The sequence below is a fragment of the Petromyzon marinus genome, chromosome 65, assembly GCF_048934315.1.
Source record: "Petromyzon marinus isolate PM22_M1 ecotype Great Lakes invasive population chromosome 65, UKy_Petmar_22M1.pri1.0, whole genome shotgun sequence".
NCBI lineage: Eukaryota > Metazoa > Chordata > Hyperoartia > Petromyzontiformes > Petromyzontidae > Petromyzon > Petromyzon marinus.
The window spans coordinates 1,412,100-1,434,122 of NC_133731.1; the positions used below are offsets into that span (position 1 = coordinate 1,412,100).

Sequence of the window (22,023 nt, forward strand, 5' to 3'; positions counted from 1 at the left end):
TAATGCGCCCCGGCGTGGCCTGGCTCCGCACTCGGCCACGCCCCCTTAATGGAACCCACCAGAAGGTTCTGGGCCACCTTGCACGTGTTCCCTGCCTGGCTCCGCCCTCGGCCACGCCCCCTTCACGGAACCCACCAGAAGGTTCTGGGCCACCTTGCACGTGTCCCCTGCCTGGCTCCGCCCTCTGCCACGCCCCCTTCATGGAACCCACCAGAAGGTTCTGGGCTATACCCCACGTGTCCCCTGCCTGGCTCCGCCCTCGGCCACGCCCCCTTAATGGAACCCACCAGAAGGTTCTGGGCCACCTTGCACGTGTTCCCTGCCTGGCTCCGCCCTCGGCCACGCCCCCTTCACGGAACCCACCAGAAGGTTCTGGGCTATACCCCACGTGTCCCCTGCCTGGCTCCGCCCTCGGCCACGCCCCCTTCACGGGAACCCACCAGAAGGATCTGGGCTATACCCCACGTGTCCCCTCGGTCACCTTTGGCCCCACATCCTTTACCCCGGCCTATCACGTGCTCCACCAGCCGGCCGCGGTGCCGCGTCCTCACGTGGCCCCTTGTGCCAGCAGCCAGCGCCACGCGCCGCTGCGAGCCACTCCGTGGCATTGCTCTGCCGGCGGAACGGCCGCCACACCGCGGCTCTGCCGGCAGGTCGGCCGGCAGGCCCCCGTGGCCCTCTCTCTGTCAGTAACCAGCGCCACGCGCCGTAGTGAACCATCCCACGTCACTGGCACATGCACACAATGCTGGTCTGCGCATATGGGGGGAGCGGTGGTGTAGCGGCTAGCGCTACGCTGGGCCACGAACCCGGCGGCCCGGGTTCGATTCCCCCGCACGGCCGACACCGAGTGAAGATTGCCTTAACCGGTCATGGGCCTCTCCTAGGTAGACTCAGCCTGAAATGAGTACCTGGAGTCTGGTGCAGTAAACAATCAAGACTGGGGGAGACAAAGGCGGCCGGGCGTGGTTGCTGTCCACCGACCTCTTCGTGTGTCACAGTGCCGGCCTTCATAGGCGCTGCTCACTAACAGCACTTGCCCCTGCGGTCTGGTCAGGCTCTACGGGATATCTTTGTCTTTGTGTTTGTCTGCACGCGAGCGTGGTTCGCTAACCCCCCCTCCCACCCCCCCACCGTGGGCCACAGGACATGAACGCGATCGACGAGATGATCCCAATGTCGGTGAGGCCGTGGCTCATCAGCCTCTTCAACGTCCTGGGCACCATGGTGGTGATCTGTGTGGCGACGCCGATCTTCACCGCAATCGTGGTCCCACTCACCATCCTCTACTTCTTCCTGCAGGTGGGGGGGGAGGGGGTGTCTCCACCATCATCATCATTGTCACTAACATCATCATCATTGTCACTAACAACATCATCATTGTCACTAACAACATCGTCATTGTCACTGACATCATCATCAATGTCACTAACAACATCATCATTGTCACTAACATCATCATCATTTTTTGATTTAAAGCTTTCGTGACTGCAGTAATTCATATTCTTAGTTTTTTTCGGTAAAGTCACGTTGAAGAGAAACAACAAAATAATAAAATATATATAAAACAATAAAAAAATTCTCACGACGTTTCGACCATAACTCAAACGGTCATCTTCATAACTCAAACGGTCAACACACCTGAAGATGACCGTTTGAGTTATGGTCGAAACGTCGTGAGAATTTTTTTATTGTTTTATATATTTTATTATTTTGTTGTTTCTCTTCAACGTGACTTTACCGAAAAAACTAAGAATAGCATCATCATTGTCACTAACAACATCATCATTGTCACTAACACCATCATAATTGTCACTAACATCATCATAATTGTCACTAACATCATCATTGTCACTAACAACATCGTCATTGTCACTAACACCATCGTCACTGTCACTAACAACATCATCATTGTCACTAACACCATCATCATTGTCACTAACAACATCATCATTATCACTAACAACATCATAATTGTCACTAACAACATCGTCATTGTCACTAACACCATCATCATTATCACTAACACCATCATCATTGTCACTAACACCATCATCATTATTACTAACACCATCATCATTGTCACTAACACCATCATAATTGTCACTAACATCATCATTGTCACTAACAACATCGTCATTGTCACTAACACCATCGTCACTGTCACTAACAACATCATCATTGTCACTAACACCATCATCATTGTCACTAACAACATCATCATTATCACTAACAAAATCATAATTGTCACTAACAACATCATCATTGTCACTAACACCATCATCATTGTCATTAACACCATCATCATTGTCACTAACACCATCATCATTGTCACTAACACCATCATCATTATCACTAACACCATCATCATTGTCACTAACACCATCATCATTATCACTAACACCATCATCATTGTCACTAACACCATCATCATTGTCACTAACACCATCATCATTGTCACTAACACCATCATCATTATCACTAACACCATCATCATTATCACTAACACCATCATCATTATCACTAACACCATCATCATTATCACTAACACCATCATCATTATCACTAACACCATCATCATTGTCACTAACACCATCATCATCATCATCCCTCCCCTCCCTCCCCCACCTCCCACCCTCCCTCCCTCCCTCCCTCCCACCCCCACCTCCCACCCTCCCTCTGCTCCCTCCCCCCGCACAGCGCTTCTACATGAAGACGTCTCGCCAGCTTCGCCGGCTGGACGCGGTGTCCCGCTCGCCCATCTACTCACACTTCGAGGAGACGGTGCAGGGCCTGGGAGTGATCCGCGCCTATGGCCACGCGGATCGCTTCCTGCGTCACAACGAGAGCCTCGTGCAGCGCAACCAGGCGTGTGTCTACCCCTGGGTGGTGTCCAATCGGTGAGCAGCACCACCACCACCACAACCACCAACAACAACAACTACAACACCAACAACACCGCAACCAGGCGTGTGTCTACCCCTGGGTGGTGTCCAATCGGTGAGCAGCACAACCACCACCACAACCACCAACAACAACAACTACAACAACACCACAACCACCACAACCAACAACAACAATAACAACAACAACACCCCAACCAGGCCTCTGTCTACCCCTGGGTGGTGTCCAATCGTTGAGCAGCACCACCACCAACAACAACACAACCAACAACAACAACAACAATACCACCACCACCACCACCAACAACAACAACACCACAACCAGGCCTGCGTCTACCCCTGGGTGGTGTCCAATCGGTGAGCAGCACCACCACCACCAACAACAAACAACAACAACACAACCACCACCAACTACAACAACACCACAACCAGGCGTGTGTCTACCCCTGGGTGGTGTCCAATCGGTGAGCAGCACAACCACCAACAACAACACCACCACCACAACCACCAACAACAACAACAACACCACAACCAGGCGTGTGTCTACCCCTGGGTGGTGTCCAATCGGTGAGCAGCACAACCACCACCACCACCACCACCACCACCCACCTCCCCCCACCCCCCACCACCTCACCACCGTGTTGCTGAAGGCTACCTGGGGGACCTTTGTCTTTGCCAGGTGGCTGTCGATCCGCCTGGACGTGGTGGGAGCCCTCGTGGTCTTCTTCGCGAGCCTCTTCGCTGTGCTGGCGCGGGGCACCGTGGACGGTGCCATTGTTGGGCTCTCCATCTCCTACGCGCTCAACGTACACACACACACATACACACACATTCACACGCACATACACACACATACAACAACAACAACAACCGCCATTCGCCACTAAGTGGCGGTGACGTCACCACGACGCTTGTGCCAGGCTATGTGCACCCTGAGGCCACGTGAAGTGTCGAACGCCCGCTGGCAGGAGGTCACGGGGCAGACCCAGGTGCCACGGGTCGACTGACTGAGATGACTGGCTGATGCACCACCTGTGCCCCCTACTGTGCCAACCTGCTGTGCTTTAGCCACCCGGCGCTCCGCTCGCTGTTGTGACCGTCGCTCCTCCGCCCTCCGTTGTTGTTGGAGGGCGACTGCCTCCAACTGCCCAGTAGCATCCTTCACGAGCCTCCTCCACAGAGGCCGATCTTGACACCGCTGGTACCAGTCATCGGCAAGTCCACTCAGCTCCACGTCCTCCTGTACCACATCACTCCATCTCTTCTCTAGCCCGTGCCGCGCCCGCTTAGCCCCCTTAATCCGGCCAAACAAAAGCTGTTTCGGCATGCGGTGGCTGGGCATGCGGGCTACATGACCCAGCCATCGCAGCCTTGCCTGCCGGAGGAGCTCACCGATGGGACCCTGCCCAGATCTTTCAAGGATTTGTGAGCTCCTCACACAATCCAGTCTGGTTAAACCCAGGATGGATCGTAGGCAGGCCAGCCTAAATGTTTCTAACCGGCGAAGATGTTCCATTAGGGGGGTCCACGTTTCGTAAGCGTAGAGAAGGGAGGGAATGACCGTGGCCGAGAAGACCTGAAGCTTAGTGCGGAGCGACAGACCAGGTAGCTTCCACACAGCGTTACGCAACCGATGAAAAGATATTGCCGCTCGACTGATTCGGAGTGAGACCTCTGCTGTTAAACTGGAGCCAGTCATAAGCACACTGCCCAGGTATGGGAAACTCTCCACTCTCTCCACAACTGCCCCATCACCGATTGGGAGTTGTGGGGGTGGAGTGTCCGATGGTACAAAATACCCAGGCAGGTGCTTAGTTTTGGTGGGGCTGATGGTAAGGCCCCACCTCTTAGTGGCACGCTCCAGTCTCAGCAGCAGCGTCTCCAACTCCTCCTCTGACTGAGCAGCTATTACCAAGTCATCAGCATACTATAACGTGGTTGAGCAATAGGGAGCCATCCCTTGACCGCACCCGGGCATCGATTAGCCTCCCATTATATCTGTACCATATGGAGATTCCCCCGGTACAGCTATTGAAGGCTTCACGAACTACGTGGTCAAAATAGATGTTAAATAATGTGGGAGCCAGAGGACATCCCTGTCGCACCCCAAGGTGTACAGGGAATGGCTCTGACTCCCGGCCACGTAGTTTTACCCGGGCCCGCTCACCATCATGAAGGTCCTTAATGATCGTGAGCAGAGGGTCAGGTACTCCAAAAGCACGAAGAACGACCCAGAGCCCAGGCCTACTGATGGTATCATAGGCCTTGACCAGGTCAATAAAGCAGAGATGTAGGTCTTGTTGGAATTCCCTACACCTCTGCTGTAGCAGACGGACAGAAAATATGGCATCTGTGCAGGACCGCCCTTTCCTGAAACCGCATTGGGCCTCCGCAAGCCTCTCCTCAGCGTGCCTGGCAAGGCGATGCTGAATAATCCTTGCCAGGACCTTTCCCGGCACACTGAGGAGTGAGATGCCCCTGTAGTTGTTACAGTCTGTGCGGTCCCCCTTCTTAAAAAGGGGGACCACCAGGGCATCCTTCCAATCCTGCGGAACCCGTCCAGTGGTCCAGACTGTTGTTATGATGTCATATAGGGCAGTCTGTGCACAAACGCCACCCTCCCTCAGCATTTCGCTTGGGAGATCATCTCTGCCCGCTGCCTTTCCTGGTCTCAGACTCCGGATCGCCTTCAATACTTCCTCAGCAGATGGCACCTCAGCCAGCCACTCACAGGGTGTGACTTCATCCAATATTTGAGGCACCGCAGCCTCAGCAGGGTCATCCTCACTTTGTGCCACGATGTTTTCCTGGCTGAGGGATTTTCCCTCCCCCAGGACCTCACAGAAATGCTCAGCAAATCTGCGAACCTGTTCCTGGGGGTCGGAAATTGGATCACCGTTTTTTCCCCTAATGATGGTAATAGGTGTGGCGCTGCAGGTTACTTTTTTGATGGAGTTAAATAGAGATTTGTGATCACGGGCCACTGAGGCAGACTCCATCTCCTCAGCAACCCGCGACCACCACCCATCCTTGCAGCGCCTCACGGCTCTCCGAACCTCCGAGCGAAGGCTGCGGTAAGCCTCCTCATTCTCTGACGTGGGATTCTGTAGCCGATGACAGTGGGCCTGTCGCTTTTTCTCAACCATCGTGAACAACTCCTCTGTCATCCAGGGTGTCTGGGGAGGTCTGGACCGCGTACCCAAAGCAGCCATTGCAGCTGCATGAGTCACAGTCCTAAACCTCGCCCATTTACCCTCGACATCAGGAGGAGTCGGGGACGATGCCAATCCCAGCCGCAAGCGATGATGAAATTCTCGCTTGCAACTTTCATCAGATAACTGAGACCAGGCCACTTTAGGTTGGAATGGGGTCCTGGGTGTACACCCACCACCGGAGTGGAAGAATGGCAGGCGCATCTTACAGATGACTAGTCGATGGTCAGAGGGCAGATCAGCTCCACGGTAGGTCCTGGTGTCAAGGACATGGGCTCGCATTCGCTGGTCCGTCACTATGTAGTCCAGCAGATGTTCTTGCTTGGACCCGGCATGCATCCATGATGTTGTGTGGATGCGCCGATGCCGGAACAGCGTGTTGGTAATTACAAGCCCATGGGCTGCACAAAAATCTAGCAGCCTCCTACCGTTGTTATTGAGCTGATCTGGCCCATGCCCTCCAATCACTCCAGACCAGGTGCCAGTATCATGACCAACTCGGGCATTGAAGTCACCCAACATGATGACTCTATCCCGAGGGGCCACTTTAGCCAGCACCTGTGACAGGAGGTCATAGAAGGCATCTGACTCATCGGCTTTGCCTGCATCCCTCCACGGATGTGCATCTTCGGTGGGGGCATAAGTAACCACGACCACCATTCCTCGCCTCCGGTTGATGGGAAGGCGAGCCCAAAGTAGCCTGGGGCTTACAGCTTCCCACACCTCACCGCCACGCTCCCACGCCCCTTCATTCTTTTGTTCAAAAGAAGACCCACACCCTGTTGTTTGGCAGTCTGCTGCCCCGAGTAGAGGACTGTCCACCCCTCATGGTGGCAGGAGCCAGAGCCGGTCCACCGGACCTCCTGAATGCCGCATAGATCCAGGCGGTACCGGTCCAGCTCCCGACAGAGGAGTGGCAGCCTCTCCTCTGCAGTGAGCATTCGAACATTCCACGTGGCCAACCGTAGTGGCTTTTCGTTGTTTCTGGAGTAGCCCCGAGGGTAGGTATTCAATCTCCTGGCTCCGCCAATTGGGGTTTGGCCAGGAGACGTCATAGACGCCTGGCCCCCCGGGGCCTCCGGCACAAGCTTAGTTGTTACATATTTCAGTTTAATTCGTAGTTTCGTGGTAATTAATTGAAGGTGGAGGGGTTACCAGCCCCTCGCACCCGTCCAGAGCCCCCGTTTAGCCCCTGTGGTGGACACATATGCCATGAGGGGAGGAGCCAATCAAAATTGGATCTCCCCCCACAGCGCTGTCCACGACAGAGTTGCCCGTCCGGCACCGCGAGGACACACACACATACACACACACACATACACATACATACACATACATACACATACACACATACACACACATACACACATACACACATACACACATTCACACGCACATACACACACACACATACACACACACACATACACACACATACACACATACATACACATACATACACATACACACATACACACACACACATAGACACACACACATACACACATACAAAAACAAAGAACAAAGATCCCCCGTATAGCCTTAACAGACTGTAGGGGCAAGTGCTGTTAGCGAGCACCTATGAAGGCCGGAACGGTACACGAGGGGGTGGGTGGCCAGCACCACGCCCGACCGCCTTTGTCTCCCTAGTGGCAATGTCTACACACCGCACTAGGTACTCATTTGAGGTTGAGTCGACCTAGCGGAGGCCCGGGACCGGTTCAGATAATCGTCACTGGTGTTGGCCGTGAGCGGGAATCGAACCCGGGTCGCCAGGTTCATAGCGCAGCGCGCTAACCGCTACACTATCGCTCCCCACGCACATACACACATACACACATACATACACACACACATACACACACACATACACATACACACACAAACATACACACACATACACACACATACACACACATACAAACACACACACATACACACACATACAAACACACACACACATACACATATACATACACACACATGCACACACATACACACACACATGCACACACATACACACAAACACATACACACATACACACACACATACACACATACACACACACATACACACACACAAACACACATTCACACATACACACACATACACACACGCACACATACACACAACAACAACCGCCATTCGCCACTAAGTGGCGGTGACGTCACCACGATGCTTGTGCCAGGCCATGTGCACATTGAGGCCACGTGGAGTGTCGAACGCCCGCTGGCAGGAGGTCACGGGGCAGACCCAGGTGCCACGGGTCGACTGACTGAGATGACTGGCTGATGCACACACCTGTGCCCCCTACTGTGCCAACCTGCTGTGCCCTAGTCACCCGGCGCTCCACTCATTGTTGTGAGCGTTGCTCCTCCGCCCTCCGTTGTTGTTGGAGGGCGACTGCCTCCAACTACCCAGTAGCGTCTTTCACGAGCCTCCTCCACAGAGGCCGATCTTGACACCGCTGGTACCAGTCATCGGCAAGTCCACTCAGCTCCACGTCCTCCTGTACCACATCACTCCATCTCTTCTCTAGCCCGTGCTGCGCCCGCTTAGCCCCCTCGATCCGGCCGAACAAAAGCTGTTTCGGCATGCGGTGGCTGGGCATGCAGGCTACATGACCCAGCCAACGCAGCCTTGCCTGCTGGAGGAGCTCACCGATGGGACCTTGCCCAGATCCTTCAAGGATTTGTGAGCTCCTCACACAATCCAGTCTGGTTAAACCCAGGATGTTCCATTAGGGGGGTCCACGTTTCGCAAGCGTAGAGAAGGGAGGGAATGACCGTGGCCGAGAAGACCTGAAGCTTAGTGCAGAGCGACAGACCAGGTAGCTTCCACTCAGCGTTACGCAACTGATGAAAAGTATTGCCGCTCGACTGATTCGGAGTGAGACCTCTGCTGTTAAACTGGAGCCTGCCATAAGCACACTGCCCAGGTATGGGAAACTCTCCACTCTCTCCACAACTGCCCCATCACCGATTGGGAGTTGTAGGGGTGGAGTGTCCGTTGGTACAAAATACCCAGGCAGGTGCTTAGTTTTGGTGGGGCTGATGGTAAGTCCCCACCTCTTAGTGGCAAGCTCCAGGTTCAGAAGCAGTGTCTCCAACTCTGAGTGAGCAGAAATTACCAGATCATTGGCATACGTAAAATGGTTGTGCAATGAGGAGCCATCTCTTAATTGCACCAGGGCATTGATCAGCCTCCCATTGTATCTATACCAGATGGAAATTCCTCCGGAACAGCTATTGAGGGCTTCACGAACTACGTCGTCGAAATAGATGTTAAATAATGTGGGAGCTACAGGACATCCCTGTCGCACCCCAAGGTGTACAGGGAATGGCTCCGACTCCTGGCCCACGTAGTTTTACCCAGGCCCGCTCACTATCATGAAGGTCCTTAATGATCGTGAGCAGCGGGTCAGGGACTCCGAAAGAATGAAGAACAACCCAGAGCCCAGGCCTACTGATGGTGTCATAGGCTTTGACCAGGTCAATAAAGCAGAGATATTGGGTCTTGTTTAAATTTCCTACACCTCTGCTGTACCAGATGGACAGAAAAAATGAAATCACATTGGGCTCCGCAAGCCTCTCCTCAGTGTGCCTGGCAAGGCGATGTTGAATAATCCTTGCCAGGACCTTTCCCAGCACACTGAGGAGTGAGATGCCCCTGTAGTTGTTACAGTCTGTGCAGTCCCCCTTCTTAAAGAGGGGGACCACCAGGGCATCCTTCCAATCCTGCGGAACGCGTCCAGTGGTCCAGACTGTTGTTATGATGTCATATAGGGCAGTCACACACACTCAGGCGCACACACTCGCACTGACACACGCACTCACACTCGCGCTGAAACACACACACTCACATACACACACAAAGATCTCCCGTATAGCCTTAACAGACTGTTGGGGCAAGTGCTGTTAGCGAGCACCTATGCAGGCCAGAACGGCACACGAGGGGATGGGTGGCCAGCACCACGCCGGCCGCCTTTGGCTCCCTAGTGGCGATGTTTTGACACACCGCACCAGGTACTCATTTAAGGCTGAGTCGACCTAGGGGAGGCCCAGAACCGCTTCAGATAATCGTCACTGTTATTGGCCGTGAGCGGGAATCGAATTCGGTGTCGCCAGGGTCGTAGCGCAGCACGCTAACCGCTGCACCACCGCTCCCCACACTCACATACACACAACAACAACAACCGCTGTTCGCCACGAAGTGGCGGTGACGTCACCACGACGCTTGCGCCAGGCTAGGTGCACGTTGAGGCCACGTGAAGTGTCGAACGCCCGCTGGCAGGAGGTCACGAGGCAGACCCAGGTGCCACGGGTCGACTGACTGAGATGACTGGCTGATGCACCACCTGTGCCCCCTACCGTTCCAAATTGCTGCGCTTTATCTGCCCGGCGCTCCGCTCGTTGTTGTGAGCGTCGCTCCTCCGCCTTCCGTTGTTGTTGGAGGGCGACTACCTCCAACTGCCCAGTAGCGTCCTTCACGAGCCTCCTCCACAGAGTCCGATCTTGACACCGCTGGTACCAGTCATCGGCAAGTCCACTCAGCTCCACGTCCTCCTGTACCACATCACTCCATCTCTTCTCTAACCCGTGCCGCGGCCGTTTAGCCCCCTCGATCCGGCCGAACAAAAGCTGTTTCGGCATGCGGTGGCTGGGCAATGCGGGCTACATGACCCAGCCATCGCAGCCTTGCCCGCCGGAGGAAATCACCGATGGGGACTGCGTCCGGATATTTAAAATATTTGTGAGCTCCTCACAATGTCACCCAGTCTGGCTAAACCCAGCATGAATGGTAGGCAGGCCAGCCTGAACGGTTTTAACTGGTGCAGATGTTCTCAAGCGGAGAGAAGTGTATGGCACGACCGTGGCCGAGAAGACCCGAAGCTTCGTGCGGAGCGACGGGCCAGGCGGCCTCCACACGGCACGCCGCACCACGAACTCCCGGCGACCCGAGTTTCGGGTTCCATCTGGCGTGCCTCCCCAGTGGCGGTTGTCTGAGCCGGTCGTTGGGGTTTCCCCTCTAGGTCGACTCAGCCTCGAACCGAGTGCCTTGCTGCGATGCCGGAACATCGCCGCTCGGTGAGACAAAGGCGGCCCGGGGCGCGGTGCGGACGGCTCCTCGGCCAGCCTCCTGCGCCTGCATACGTGGTGTAGGAGCTAACGGCACTCGCCCCCGGCAGGCCATGCGGGTGTTTGAATGCGCCGTTGCCTTTGTGCGGGACAGGTGACGCAGACGCTGAACTGGCTGGTGCAGCAGACGTGCGAGCTGGAGACGAACATCGTGGCGGTGGAGAGAGTGCGGGAGTACAGCGAGGAGCAGAACGAGGTATCACTTCGACGGCAGCAACATCGTCGCCTCGGTCACCAACGTCATCATGATCGCCGTCGTCGAGAGGCGTCATCGTCATTGTCACCATCGTCATTGCTTCTCACCAACATCATGATCAGCATTGTCACCATCATCATCATCATCATCGTCGTCATCACGTGCGTCACCAACGTCATCATCACCATCGTCACCAACATCATCACCACTGTCAACACCATAATCACCATCACCATTGTCACTGCCATCATCACCGTTGTCACCATCATCATCACCAACGTCACTATCACCAACATCATTATCATTGTCACCATCATCACCATCATCACCATCGTCACAAATCACCAACATCATCATCATCATCATCACCATTATCATCATCATTGTCACCATCATCACTATCATCATCATTATCATCATCATCTCCATCATCACCATTATCACCAACATCATCATTGTCACCATCATCACCATCATCACTATCACAAACATCATCATCACCATTGTCACCATTATAATCATCACTATCACCATCCTCAACATCATCACCGCCATCATCACTATCACCGTTGTCAACATCATCACCGTCCTCAACATCATCACCGTCATCATCACTATCACCATTGTCAACATCATCACCATCCTCAACATCATCATCGTCACTATCACCATCCTAAACATCATCACCGTCATCATCACTATCACCATTGTCAACATCATCACCATCCTCAACATCATCATCATCGTCACTATCACCATCCTAAACATCATCACCGTCATCATCACTATCACCATTGTCAACATCATCACCATCCTCAACATCATCTTCATCATCATCATCGTCACTATGACCATCCTAAACATCATCACCGTCATCATCACTATCACTATTGTCAACATCATCACCATCCTCAACATCATCACCGTCATCATCACTATCACCATTGTCAACATCATCACCATCCTCAACATCATCACCGTCATCATCACTATCACCATTGTCAACATCATCACCATCCTCAACATCATCACCGTCATCATCACTATCACCATTGTCACCATCATCACCGTCATCATCACTATCACCATCGTCACCATCATCACCATCATCATCACTATCACCATTGTCAACATCATCACCATCCTCAACATCATCATCATCATCATCGTCACTATCACCATCCTCAACATCATCATCATCATCGTCACTATCACCATCCTCAACATCATCACCGTCATCATCACTATCACCATCGTCACCATCATCACCGTCATCATCACTATCACCATCCTCAACATCATTGTCGACATGATCACCACGTGTGTGTGTCTGCGTGTTCGGCCTTCATAGGTGAGTACCTGGCGTGATGTGTCGTGAAGATTGTAACTGGGGGAGACAAAGGCGGCCGGGCGTGGTGCTGGACACCCACCCCCTCTTGTGCCGTGCCATCCTTCATAGGCGCTCGCTAACAGCACTTGCCCCTACAGTCTTTCACAGGCTATACGGGGGATCTTTGTCTTTGTCGTGTGGCCAAGTTGGCACAGTAGGCGGGCACAGGTGGTTCGGTCATCTCGGTCAGTCGACCCAGGGCACCTATCCCGTGAACTCCTGCACCTCACGTGGCCTTTACGTGCACATAGCCTGGCACAAGCATAGCTGTAAACCCATACGGTTTACCCAATATTTTTGTACAGGGAAATTGAGTTTTTACGTCCAGACAGCGCTCAGCCGTTTCAATACGGGAAACATTATTTAGATTATGTATGTGTCTTTGTCCCTTGTGATGATAATTTGTAGGGTGAACGTTGAGATTTATTAGGGGCACGGGGTGACCAGTAAGGTCTGAGTTGGTCTGTAATAAGGTAGGGCACTGATAAGGGGTTGATAGGTTTGTAGTGGTGAGTGTACTAGTGGTGAGTGTAGTGGTGAGTGTACTAGAGGTGAGTGTAGTGGTGTGTGTACTAGTGGTGAGTGTACTAGTGGTGAGTGTAGTGGTGAGTGTACTAGTGGTGAGTGTACTAGTGGTGAGTGTAGTGGTGAGTGTACTAGTGGTGAGTGTACTAGTGGTGAGTGTAGTGGTGAGTGTACTAGTGGTGAGTGTAGTAGTGGTGAGTGTAGTGGTGAGTGTAGTCGTGGTGAGTGTACTAGTGGTGAGTGTAGTGGTGAGTGTACTAGTGGTGAGTGTACTAGTGGTGAGGGTAGTGGTGAGTGTACTAGTGGTGAGTGTAGTGATGCGTGTATGAATGGTGAGTGTAGTGGTGAGTGTAGTGGTGAGTGTACTAGTGGTGAGTGTACTAGTGGTGAGTGTACTAGTGGTGAGTGTACTAGTGGTGAGTGTAGTAGTGGTGAGTGTGTTAGTGGTGAGTGTACTATTGGTGAGTGTACTAGTGGTGAGTGTACTAGGGTGAGTGTATTAGTGGTGAGTGTACTAGTGGTGAGTGTACTAGTGGTGAGTGTAGTGGTGAGTGTACTCGTGGTGAGTGTACTAGTGGTGAGTGTACTACTGACAAGGGGTTGACAGGCATGCACAATCGCTGTGGTGATGTCACCGCCACTTAGTGGCGATTGGCTGTTGTTGTTGTTGTTGTGGTTGTTGTGGTTTTTGTTGTTGTTGTTGTGGTGTGTCAGGCCGCGTGGGTGGTGGAGGAGGCGCGTCCACCCCAGAGTTGGCCGGCCCGTGGTGCCGTGGTGTTTGAGGACTTCGCCGTTCGCTACCGCCCGGGACTCCAACTCGTACTCAAGGGCATCAGCTGCAGCGTGCAGCCCGGGGAGAAGGTGACCGGTCGCACGCCCCTCTAGCCACTCGGTGTCCCCGCTAGGCACTCAGTCACCCCACTAGCTACTCGGTGTCCCCGCTAGGCACTCAGTCACCCCGCTAGCCACTCAGTCACTATGCTAGCCACTCAGTCACCCCGCTAGCCACTCAGTCACTACGCTAGCCACTCAGTCACTACGCTAGGCGCTCGGTCATTCTGCTCGACTGTCATGCAGAGATCTGTAGACTGGCATGGGCTCTCTCTCTCTCTCTCGTGCGTCTGCCAGTCCACGAACCAGCGGTTTACCCCCCCCCACCCCCCGCAGATTGGCATCGTGGGGCGCACGGGCGCGGGCAAGTCCTCGCTGGCCAGCTGCCTCTTCCGTCTGGTGGAGCCGGCGCACGGAGCCATCCGCATCGACGGCGTGGACATCGCCCACCTGGGGCTGCACGATCTGCGCTCGAAGCTTACCATCATCCCGCAGGTGAGGCTGAGTGCACGGCTCACCTGTGGGAGCGGCTCACCTGTGTGCTCACCTGTGGGAGCGGCTCACCTGTCACCTGCCTGCTCACCTGCCTGCTCACCTGTGTGCTCACCTGTGTGCTCACCTGTGTGCTCACCTGAGTGCTCACCTGAGTGCTCACCTGTGTGCTCACCTGTGTGCTCACCTGTGTGCTCACCTGTGTGCTCACCTGTGTACTCACCTGTGTACTCACCTACCTGCTCACCTGTGTGATCACCTGTGTGCTCACCTGTGTGCTCACCTCACCTGTGTGCTCACCTGTGTGCTCACCTGTGTGCTCACCTCACCTGTGTGCTCACCTGTGTGCTCACCTGTGTGCTCACCTGTGTACTCACCTGTGTGATCACCAGTGTGCTCACCTGTGTGCTCACCTGTGTGCTCACCTGTGTGCTCACCTGCACGCTCACCTGTGTGCTCACCTGTGTGCTCACCTGTGTGCTCACCTGCATGCTCACCTGCGCGCTCACCTGCACGCTCACCTGTGTGCTCACCCGCGTGCTGACCTTAAAGGTGCGTTGACAAATGTCGATACTCCGACCGATGCTCCTGTTTGTTGCGGGAGTGACTCGTGCAGACAGCTGTGGCTGCAGGGTTTGGTGGTGCGTGTTGTTGATGTCGTTTATTGTGAAAACTCTCTCACAGTTCCTATGATCACTGTCGCGTTGCTTTCATGGCTTTATTTCGGTGATTTCGAAAAACCTTTTTTGGTTTGGCCCATGTTTGTTTGTTGTAGTACGGAGTTAGACTGATGGCCTTAATCTAAAGTTGTCTTAAATTTTTGATTTAAAGCTTTCGTGACTGCAGTAATTCATATTACTGTTGTTGTTGTTGTGGTTGTTGTTGTTGTTGTTTGACTTGCATCCCACTTGGATTGTTGCACACAGCGTTGGTGTACGGTGATCTTTTCAGGAATATTTTGATGTTTTTTTTCATGGATTTTCTGTTTGCACAGTCACACAAAGTCACTTTAAGATGTTTTTCTTGTTCATGTTTTTGTTTGTTGAGGTTGCACCCGATTCAAGAGCCGAATGGCTCACAGGGCTATACCAAATAAACAAAACTGAAACCTGCACACTCACAACAACAACAACAACAACCCCCATTCACCACTAAGTGGCAGTGACGTCACCACAACGCTTGTGCCAGGCTATGTGAAGTGTTGAACGCCCGCTGGCAGGAGCTTACGGGGCAGACCCAAGTGCCACGGGTCGACTGACTGAGATGAGTGGCTGATGCACCACCTGTGCCCCCTACTGTGCCAACTTGCTGTGCTTTAGCCACCCGGCGCTCCGCTTGTTGTTGTGAGCGCCACTCCTCCGCCCTCCGTTTTTGTTGGAGGGCGACTGCCTCCAACTGCCCAGTAGAGTCCTTCACGAGCCTCCTCCACTGAGGCCGATCTTGACACCGCTGGTACCAGTCATCGGCAAGTCCACTCAGCTCCACGTCCTCCTGTACCACATCAATCCATCTCCTCTCTAGCCCGTGCCGCACCCATTTAGCCCCTTCTATCTGGTGAAAAAAAAGCTGTTTAGGCATGCGGTGGCTGGGCATGCCGGCTATATGACCCAGCCAACGCAGCCTTGCCTGCCGGAGGAGCTCACCGATTAGACTTTGTCCGGATCTTTCAAGGATATGTGAGCTCCTCACACAATCCAGCCTGGTTAAACCCAGGATGGATCGTAGGCAGGCCAGCCTAAATGTTGCCAACCGGCGAAGATGCTCCATTAAGGGGGTCCACGTTTCGCAAGCGTAGAGAAGGGAGGGAATGACCGTGGCCAAGAAGACCTGAAGCTTAGTGCGGAGCGACAGACCAGGTAACTTTCACACAGCGTTACGCAACCGATGAAAAGATAATGCCACTCGACTGATTCAGAGTGAGACCGGAGCCAGTCATGAGCACACTGCCCAGGAATGGAAAACTCTCCACAACTGCCCTATCACCAATGGGGAGTTGTGGGGGTGGGGTGTCTGATGGTTCAAAATACCCAGACAGGCGCTTAGTTTTGGTGGAGCTGATGGTAAGTCCTCACCTCTTAGTGGCAAGCTCTAGGTTCAGCATCAGCGCCTCCAACTCCCCTCTGAGTGAGCAGCAATTACCAGATCATCGGCATAGGGAGCCATCTCTTGACCACACCTGGGCATCGATGAACCTCCCATTGTATCTGTACCAGATGGAAATTCCTCCGGTACAGCTATTGAAGACTTCACGAACTATGTGCTCAAAATAGATGTTAAATAATGTGGGAGCCAGAGGACATCCCTGTCGCACCGCAAAGTGAACAGGGAATGGCTCCAATTCCCGGCCACGTAGTTTTACCCAAGCCCGCTCACCATCATGAAGGTCCTTAATGTGAGCAGCAGGTCAGGGACTCCGAAAGCACGAAGAACAACCCAGAGGCCAGCCCTACTGATGGTATCATAGACCTTGACCAGGTCAATAAAGCAGAGATGTAGGTCTTGTTGGAATTCCCTACACCTCTGCTGTAGCAGATGGACAGAAAATATGGCATCTGTGCAGGACTGCCCTTTCCTGAAACCACATTGGGGCTCCGCAAGCCTCTCCTCAGCGTGCCTGTAAAGGTGATGTTCAATAATTTTTGCCAGGACCTTTCCCGACACACTGAGTGAGATGCTCCTATAGTTCTTACAGTCTGTGCGGTTCCCCTTCTTAAAGAGGGGGACCACCAGGGCATCCTTCCAATACTGCGGAACCCGTCCAGTGGTCCAGACTTTTGTTATGATGTCATGTAGGGCAGTCTGTGCACAAACGCCACCCTCCCTCAGAATTTCGCTTGGGAGATCATCTCTGCCTGGTGCCTTTCCTGGTCTCAGACTCTGGATCGCCTTCAGTTCTTCCTTAACAGATGGTTCCTCAGCCAGCCACTCACAGGGGGTGACTTCTTCTTCCAATAATTGAGGCACCGCAGCCTCAACAGGGTCATCCCCATTTTGTGCCACAATGTTTTGCTGGCTGAGGGATTTCCCCTCCCTCAGGACCTCACAGAAATGCTCAGCAAATCTGCAAACCTGTTCCTTGGGGTCAGAGATGGATCACCGTTTTTTCCCCTAATGATGGTAATAGGTGTGGCGCTGCAGGTTACTTTTTTGATGGAGTTAAATAGAGATTTGTGATCGTGGGCCATTGAGGCAGACTCCATCTCCTCAGCAACCCGCGACCACCACCCATCCTTGCAGCGCCTCATGGCTCTCCGAACCTTCGAGCAAAGGCTCCGGTAAGCCTCCTCATTTTCTGACATGGGATTCTGTAGACGATTAGAGTGGGCCTGTTGATTTTTCTCAGCCAGCCTGTACACTTCCTCTGTCAGCCATGGTCTCTGAGGAAGTCTGGACCGTGCACCAAAAGCAGCCATTGAAGCTGCATGAGCCACAGTCCTAAACCTCGCCCATTTCCCCTCGACATCAGGAGTGGGGGATGATGCCAACCTCAGCCGCAAGCAATGATTAAATTCTCGCTTGCAACTTTCATCAGATAACTAAGACCAGGCCACTTTAGGTTGGAATGGGGTCCTGGGTGTACACCCACCACTGGAGTGGAAGAATGGCAGGCGCATCTTACAGATGACAAGTCGATGGTCAGTGGGAAGATTAGCTCCACGGTAGGTCCTGGTGTCAAGGACATGAGCCCGCATCCGCTGTTCCATCACTATGTAGTCCAGCAGATGTTCTTGTTTGGACACGGCATGCATCCATGATGTTGTGTGGATGCGCCGATGCCGGAACAGCATGTTGGTAATTACAAGCCCATGGGCTGCACAAAAATCTAGCAGCCTCCTACCGTTGTTATTGAGCTGATCTGGTCCATGTCTTCCAGTAACTCAAGACCAGGTGCCAGCATCATGACCAACTCGGGCATTGAAGTCATCCAACAAGATGACTCTATCCCGAGGGGCCACTTTAGCCATCACCTGTGACAGGAGGTCATAGAAGACATCTGACTCATCGGCTTTGCCTGCATCCCTCCACAGATGTTTGTCTTTGGTGGGGGCATAAGTAACCACGACCACCACTCCTCGCCTCTGGTTTATGGGGAGGCAAGCCCAAAGTAGCCTGGGGCTTACAGCTTCCCACACCTCACCGCCACGCTCCCACATCCCCTTCATTCCTTTGTTCAGAAGAAGAGCCACACCCTGTTGTTTGGCAGTCTCCTGCCCCGAGTAGAGGACTGTCCACCCCTCATGGTGGCAGGAGGCAGAGCCGGTCAGCCGGACCTCCTGAATACCACAGAGATCCAGGCGGCACCGGTCCAGCTCCCGACAGAGGAGTGGCAGCCTCTTCTTCCGCTTTTTGTTGTTTCTGGAGGAGCCCCGAGGGTAAGGAATGAGTCTCCTGGCTCCACCAAATGGGGTTTGGCCAGCAGACGTCATAGACGCCTGTCCCCCCGGGGCCTCCGGCACAAGCTTAATAAATGTTTTACCTCGTAGTTTAGTGGTAGTTTATTGAAGGTGGAGGGGTTACCATCCCCTCGCACCCGTCCAGAGCCCCCACTTGGCCGCTGTGGTGGTCACAGACGCCATGAAGGGAAAGGCCAATCTGATTAATCTGGCCCTCCCACCACGGCACTGCCCACCACAGCTTTGCCGTCCGGCACCACGCGGAGGTGGGGGGTTGTTTTTGCCGGACACGCTCACACACACGCTGACACCCACGCTCACACACGCACTCACACGCTACTGGGAACCACAGCAGGGGGTGGCGATGTTGCTGCTGTTGCTGCTGCTGCTGCTGTGTGGGTCTGGCCTAGGGGCACCGCCAGTGGCAGCTGTCCCTGTGTGGAACCGCGTCCCCTGTATCACCCCTACCTGCCCTCCCCCCCCCCCCCAGGACCCCGTGATCTTCTCGGGCTCCCTGCGCATGAACCTGGACCCCCTGGGGCAGCACGGGGACGAGGCGCTGTGGGCGGCGCTGGAGCAGTCCAACCTGGGGGTGTTCGCCCGCGGACTGGCACAGGGCCTGCGGCACGAGCTGAGCGAGGGGGGCGACAACCTCAGGTGCCCCCCCCCCCCCCCACCTCGCCTCGCCAGGCCCGGTGCGGGAGGACGACGGGGCCACGGGGACGGACGCTGTGTCTGTCAGTGTGGTGTCTGTATGTGTGGTGTCTGTCAGTGTGGTGTCTGTCAGTGTGGTGTCTGTATGTGTGGTGTCTGTCAGTGTGGTGTCTGTCAGTGTGGTGTCTGTCAGTGTGGTGTCTGTGAGCGCGTGTCTGTTAGTGTGGTGTCTGTCAGTGTGGTGTCTGTCAGTGTGGTGTCTGTCAGTGTGGTGTCTGTCAGCGCGGTGTCTGTCAGTGCGGTGTCTGTCAGTGTGGTGTCTGTCAGTGTGGTGTCTGTCAGTGTGGTGTCTGTCAGCGCGTGTCTGTCAGTGTGGTGTCTGTCAGTGTGGTGTCTGTCAGTGCGGTGTCTGTCAGTGTGGTGTCTGTCAGTGTGGTGTCTGTCAGCGTGTGTCTGTCAGTGTGGTGTCTGTCAGTGTGGTGTCTGTATGTGTGGTGTCTGTCAGTGTGGTGTCTGTCAGTGTGGTGTCTGTATGTGTGGTGTCTGTCAGTGTGGTGTCTGTCAGTGTGGTGTCTGTCAGTGTGGTGTCTGTGAGCGCGTGTCTGTTAGTGTGGTGTCTGTCAGTGTGGTGTCTGTCAGTGTGGTGTCTGTCAGTGTGGTGTCTGTCAGCGCGGTGTCTGTCAGTGCGGTGTCTGTCAGTGTGGTGTCTGTCAGTGTGGTGTCTGTCAGTGTGGTGTCTGTCAGCGCGTGTCTGTCAGTGTGGTGTCTGTCAGTGTGGTGTCTGTCAGTGCGGTGTCTGTCAGTGTGGTGTCTGTCAGTGTGGTGTCTGTCAGCGTGTGTCTGTCAGTGTGGTGTCTGTCAGTGTGGTGTCTGTCAGTGTGGTGTCTGTCAGCGCGTGTCTGTCAGTGTGGTGTCTGTCAGCGTGGTGTCTGTCAGCGTGTGTCTGTCAGTGTGGTGTCTGTCAGCGTGTGTCTGTCAGTGTGGTGTCTGTCGGCGTGTGTCTGTCAGCGCGTGTCTGTCAGCGTGGTGTCTGTCAGTGTGGTGTCTGTCAGTGTGGTGTCTGTCAGCGCGTGTCTCAGCACGCCCGTGTCGGCCCACGTGTCTGCGTGTGTCAGCCCGCGTGTCTGCACGTGTCAGCGTGTCAGCGCATGTCAGCATGTCAGCGCACGTGTCTGCCTGTGTCAGCCCACGTGTCAGCTCGCGTGTCTGCGTGTGTAAGCCCACGTGTCTGCGTGTGTCAGCGTGTCAGCCCGCGTGTTTGAGTGTGTCAGCCCACGTGTCTGCGTGTGTCAGCCCACGTGTCAGCCCGCGTGTCAGCCCACGTGTCTGTGTGTGTCAGCGTGTGTCAGCCCACGTGTCAGCTCACGTGTCTGCGCGTGTCTGCGCGTGTCTGCGTGTGTCAGCCCACGTGTCAGCCCGCGTGTCTGCGCGTGTCAGCGTGTGTCAGCCCACGTGTCAGCCCGCGTGTCAGCCCACGTGTCTGTGTGTGTCAGCGTGTGTCAGCCCACGTGTCAGCTAGCGTGTCTGAGTGTGTCAGCGTGTCAGCCCACGTGTCTGTGTGTGTCTGCGTGTGTCAGCCGACGTGTCAGCCCGCGTGTCAGCCCACGTGTCTGTGTGTGTCAGCGTGTGTCAGCCCACGTGTCTGCGTGTGTCAGCCCACGTGTGTCAACCCACGTGTCAGCCCACGTGTCAGCCCACGTGTCAGCCCGCGTGTGTGCGCGTGTCAGCGTGGGGCAGAGGCAGCTGCTGTGCCTGGCGCGGGCTCTGCTCCGCGGGAGCCGAATTCTCATCCTGGACGAGGCCACGGCCGCCGTGGACCTGGAGACGGACGGCCTCATCCAGGGCACGCTGCGAAGCGCCTTCCACTCGCAGACCGTTCTCACCATCGCTCACCGCTTACACACTGTCATGGACTACACGCGGTGAGACTCGCTCACCATCACTCACCACCATCGCTCACCACCATCGCTCACCATCGCTCACCGCTTACACACCGTCATGGACTACACGCGGTGAGACTCGCTCACCATCGCTCACCACCATCGCTCACCACCATCGCTCACCATCGCTCACCGCTTACACACTGTCATGGACTACACGCGGTGAGACTCGCTCACCATCGCTCACCACCATCGCTCACCACCATCGCTCACCATCGCTCACCGCTTACACACTGTCATGGACTACACGCGGTGAGACTCGCTCACCATCGCTCACCACCATCGCTCACCACCATCGCTCACCATCGCTCACCGCTTACACACCGTCATGGACTACATGCGGTGAG

At 54.4% G+C, this 22,023-nt stretch overlaps 1 protein-coding gene across 2 annotated transcripts in view; it reads left to right on the forward strand.

Moving 5' to 3' along the window:
* The window catches only part of LOC116937536 (ATP-binding cassette sub-family C member 2-like), a 122,529-nt gene that overhangs the window by 93,954 nt on the left and 6,552 nt on the right, over positions 1-22,023 (forward strand). For both annotated transcript variants that reach the window (XM_076054236.1, XM_076054237.1), the window contains 8 exons: positions 1,147-1,302; positions 2,701-2,900; positions 3,583-3,709; positions 11,349-11,450; positions 14,080-14,226; positions 14,533-14,691; positions 19,573-19,739; positions 21,464-21,658. In XM_076054236.1, coding sequence (XP_075910351.1) covers positions 1,147-1,302; positions 2,701-2,900; positions 3,583-3,709; positions 11,349-11,450; positions 14,080-14,226; positions 14,533-14,691; positions 19,573-19,739; positions 21,464-21,658 — 1,253 coding nt within the window. The remainder of the gene's footprint in view (positions 1-1,146; positions 1,303-2,700; positions 2,901-3,582; positions 3,710-11,348; positions 11,451-14,079; positions 14,227-14,532; positions 14,692-19,572; positions 19,740-21,463; positions 21,659-22,023) is intronic.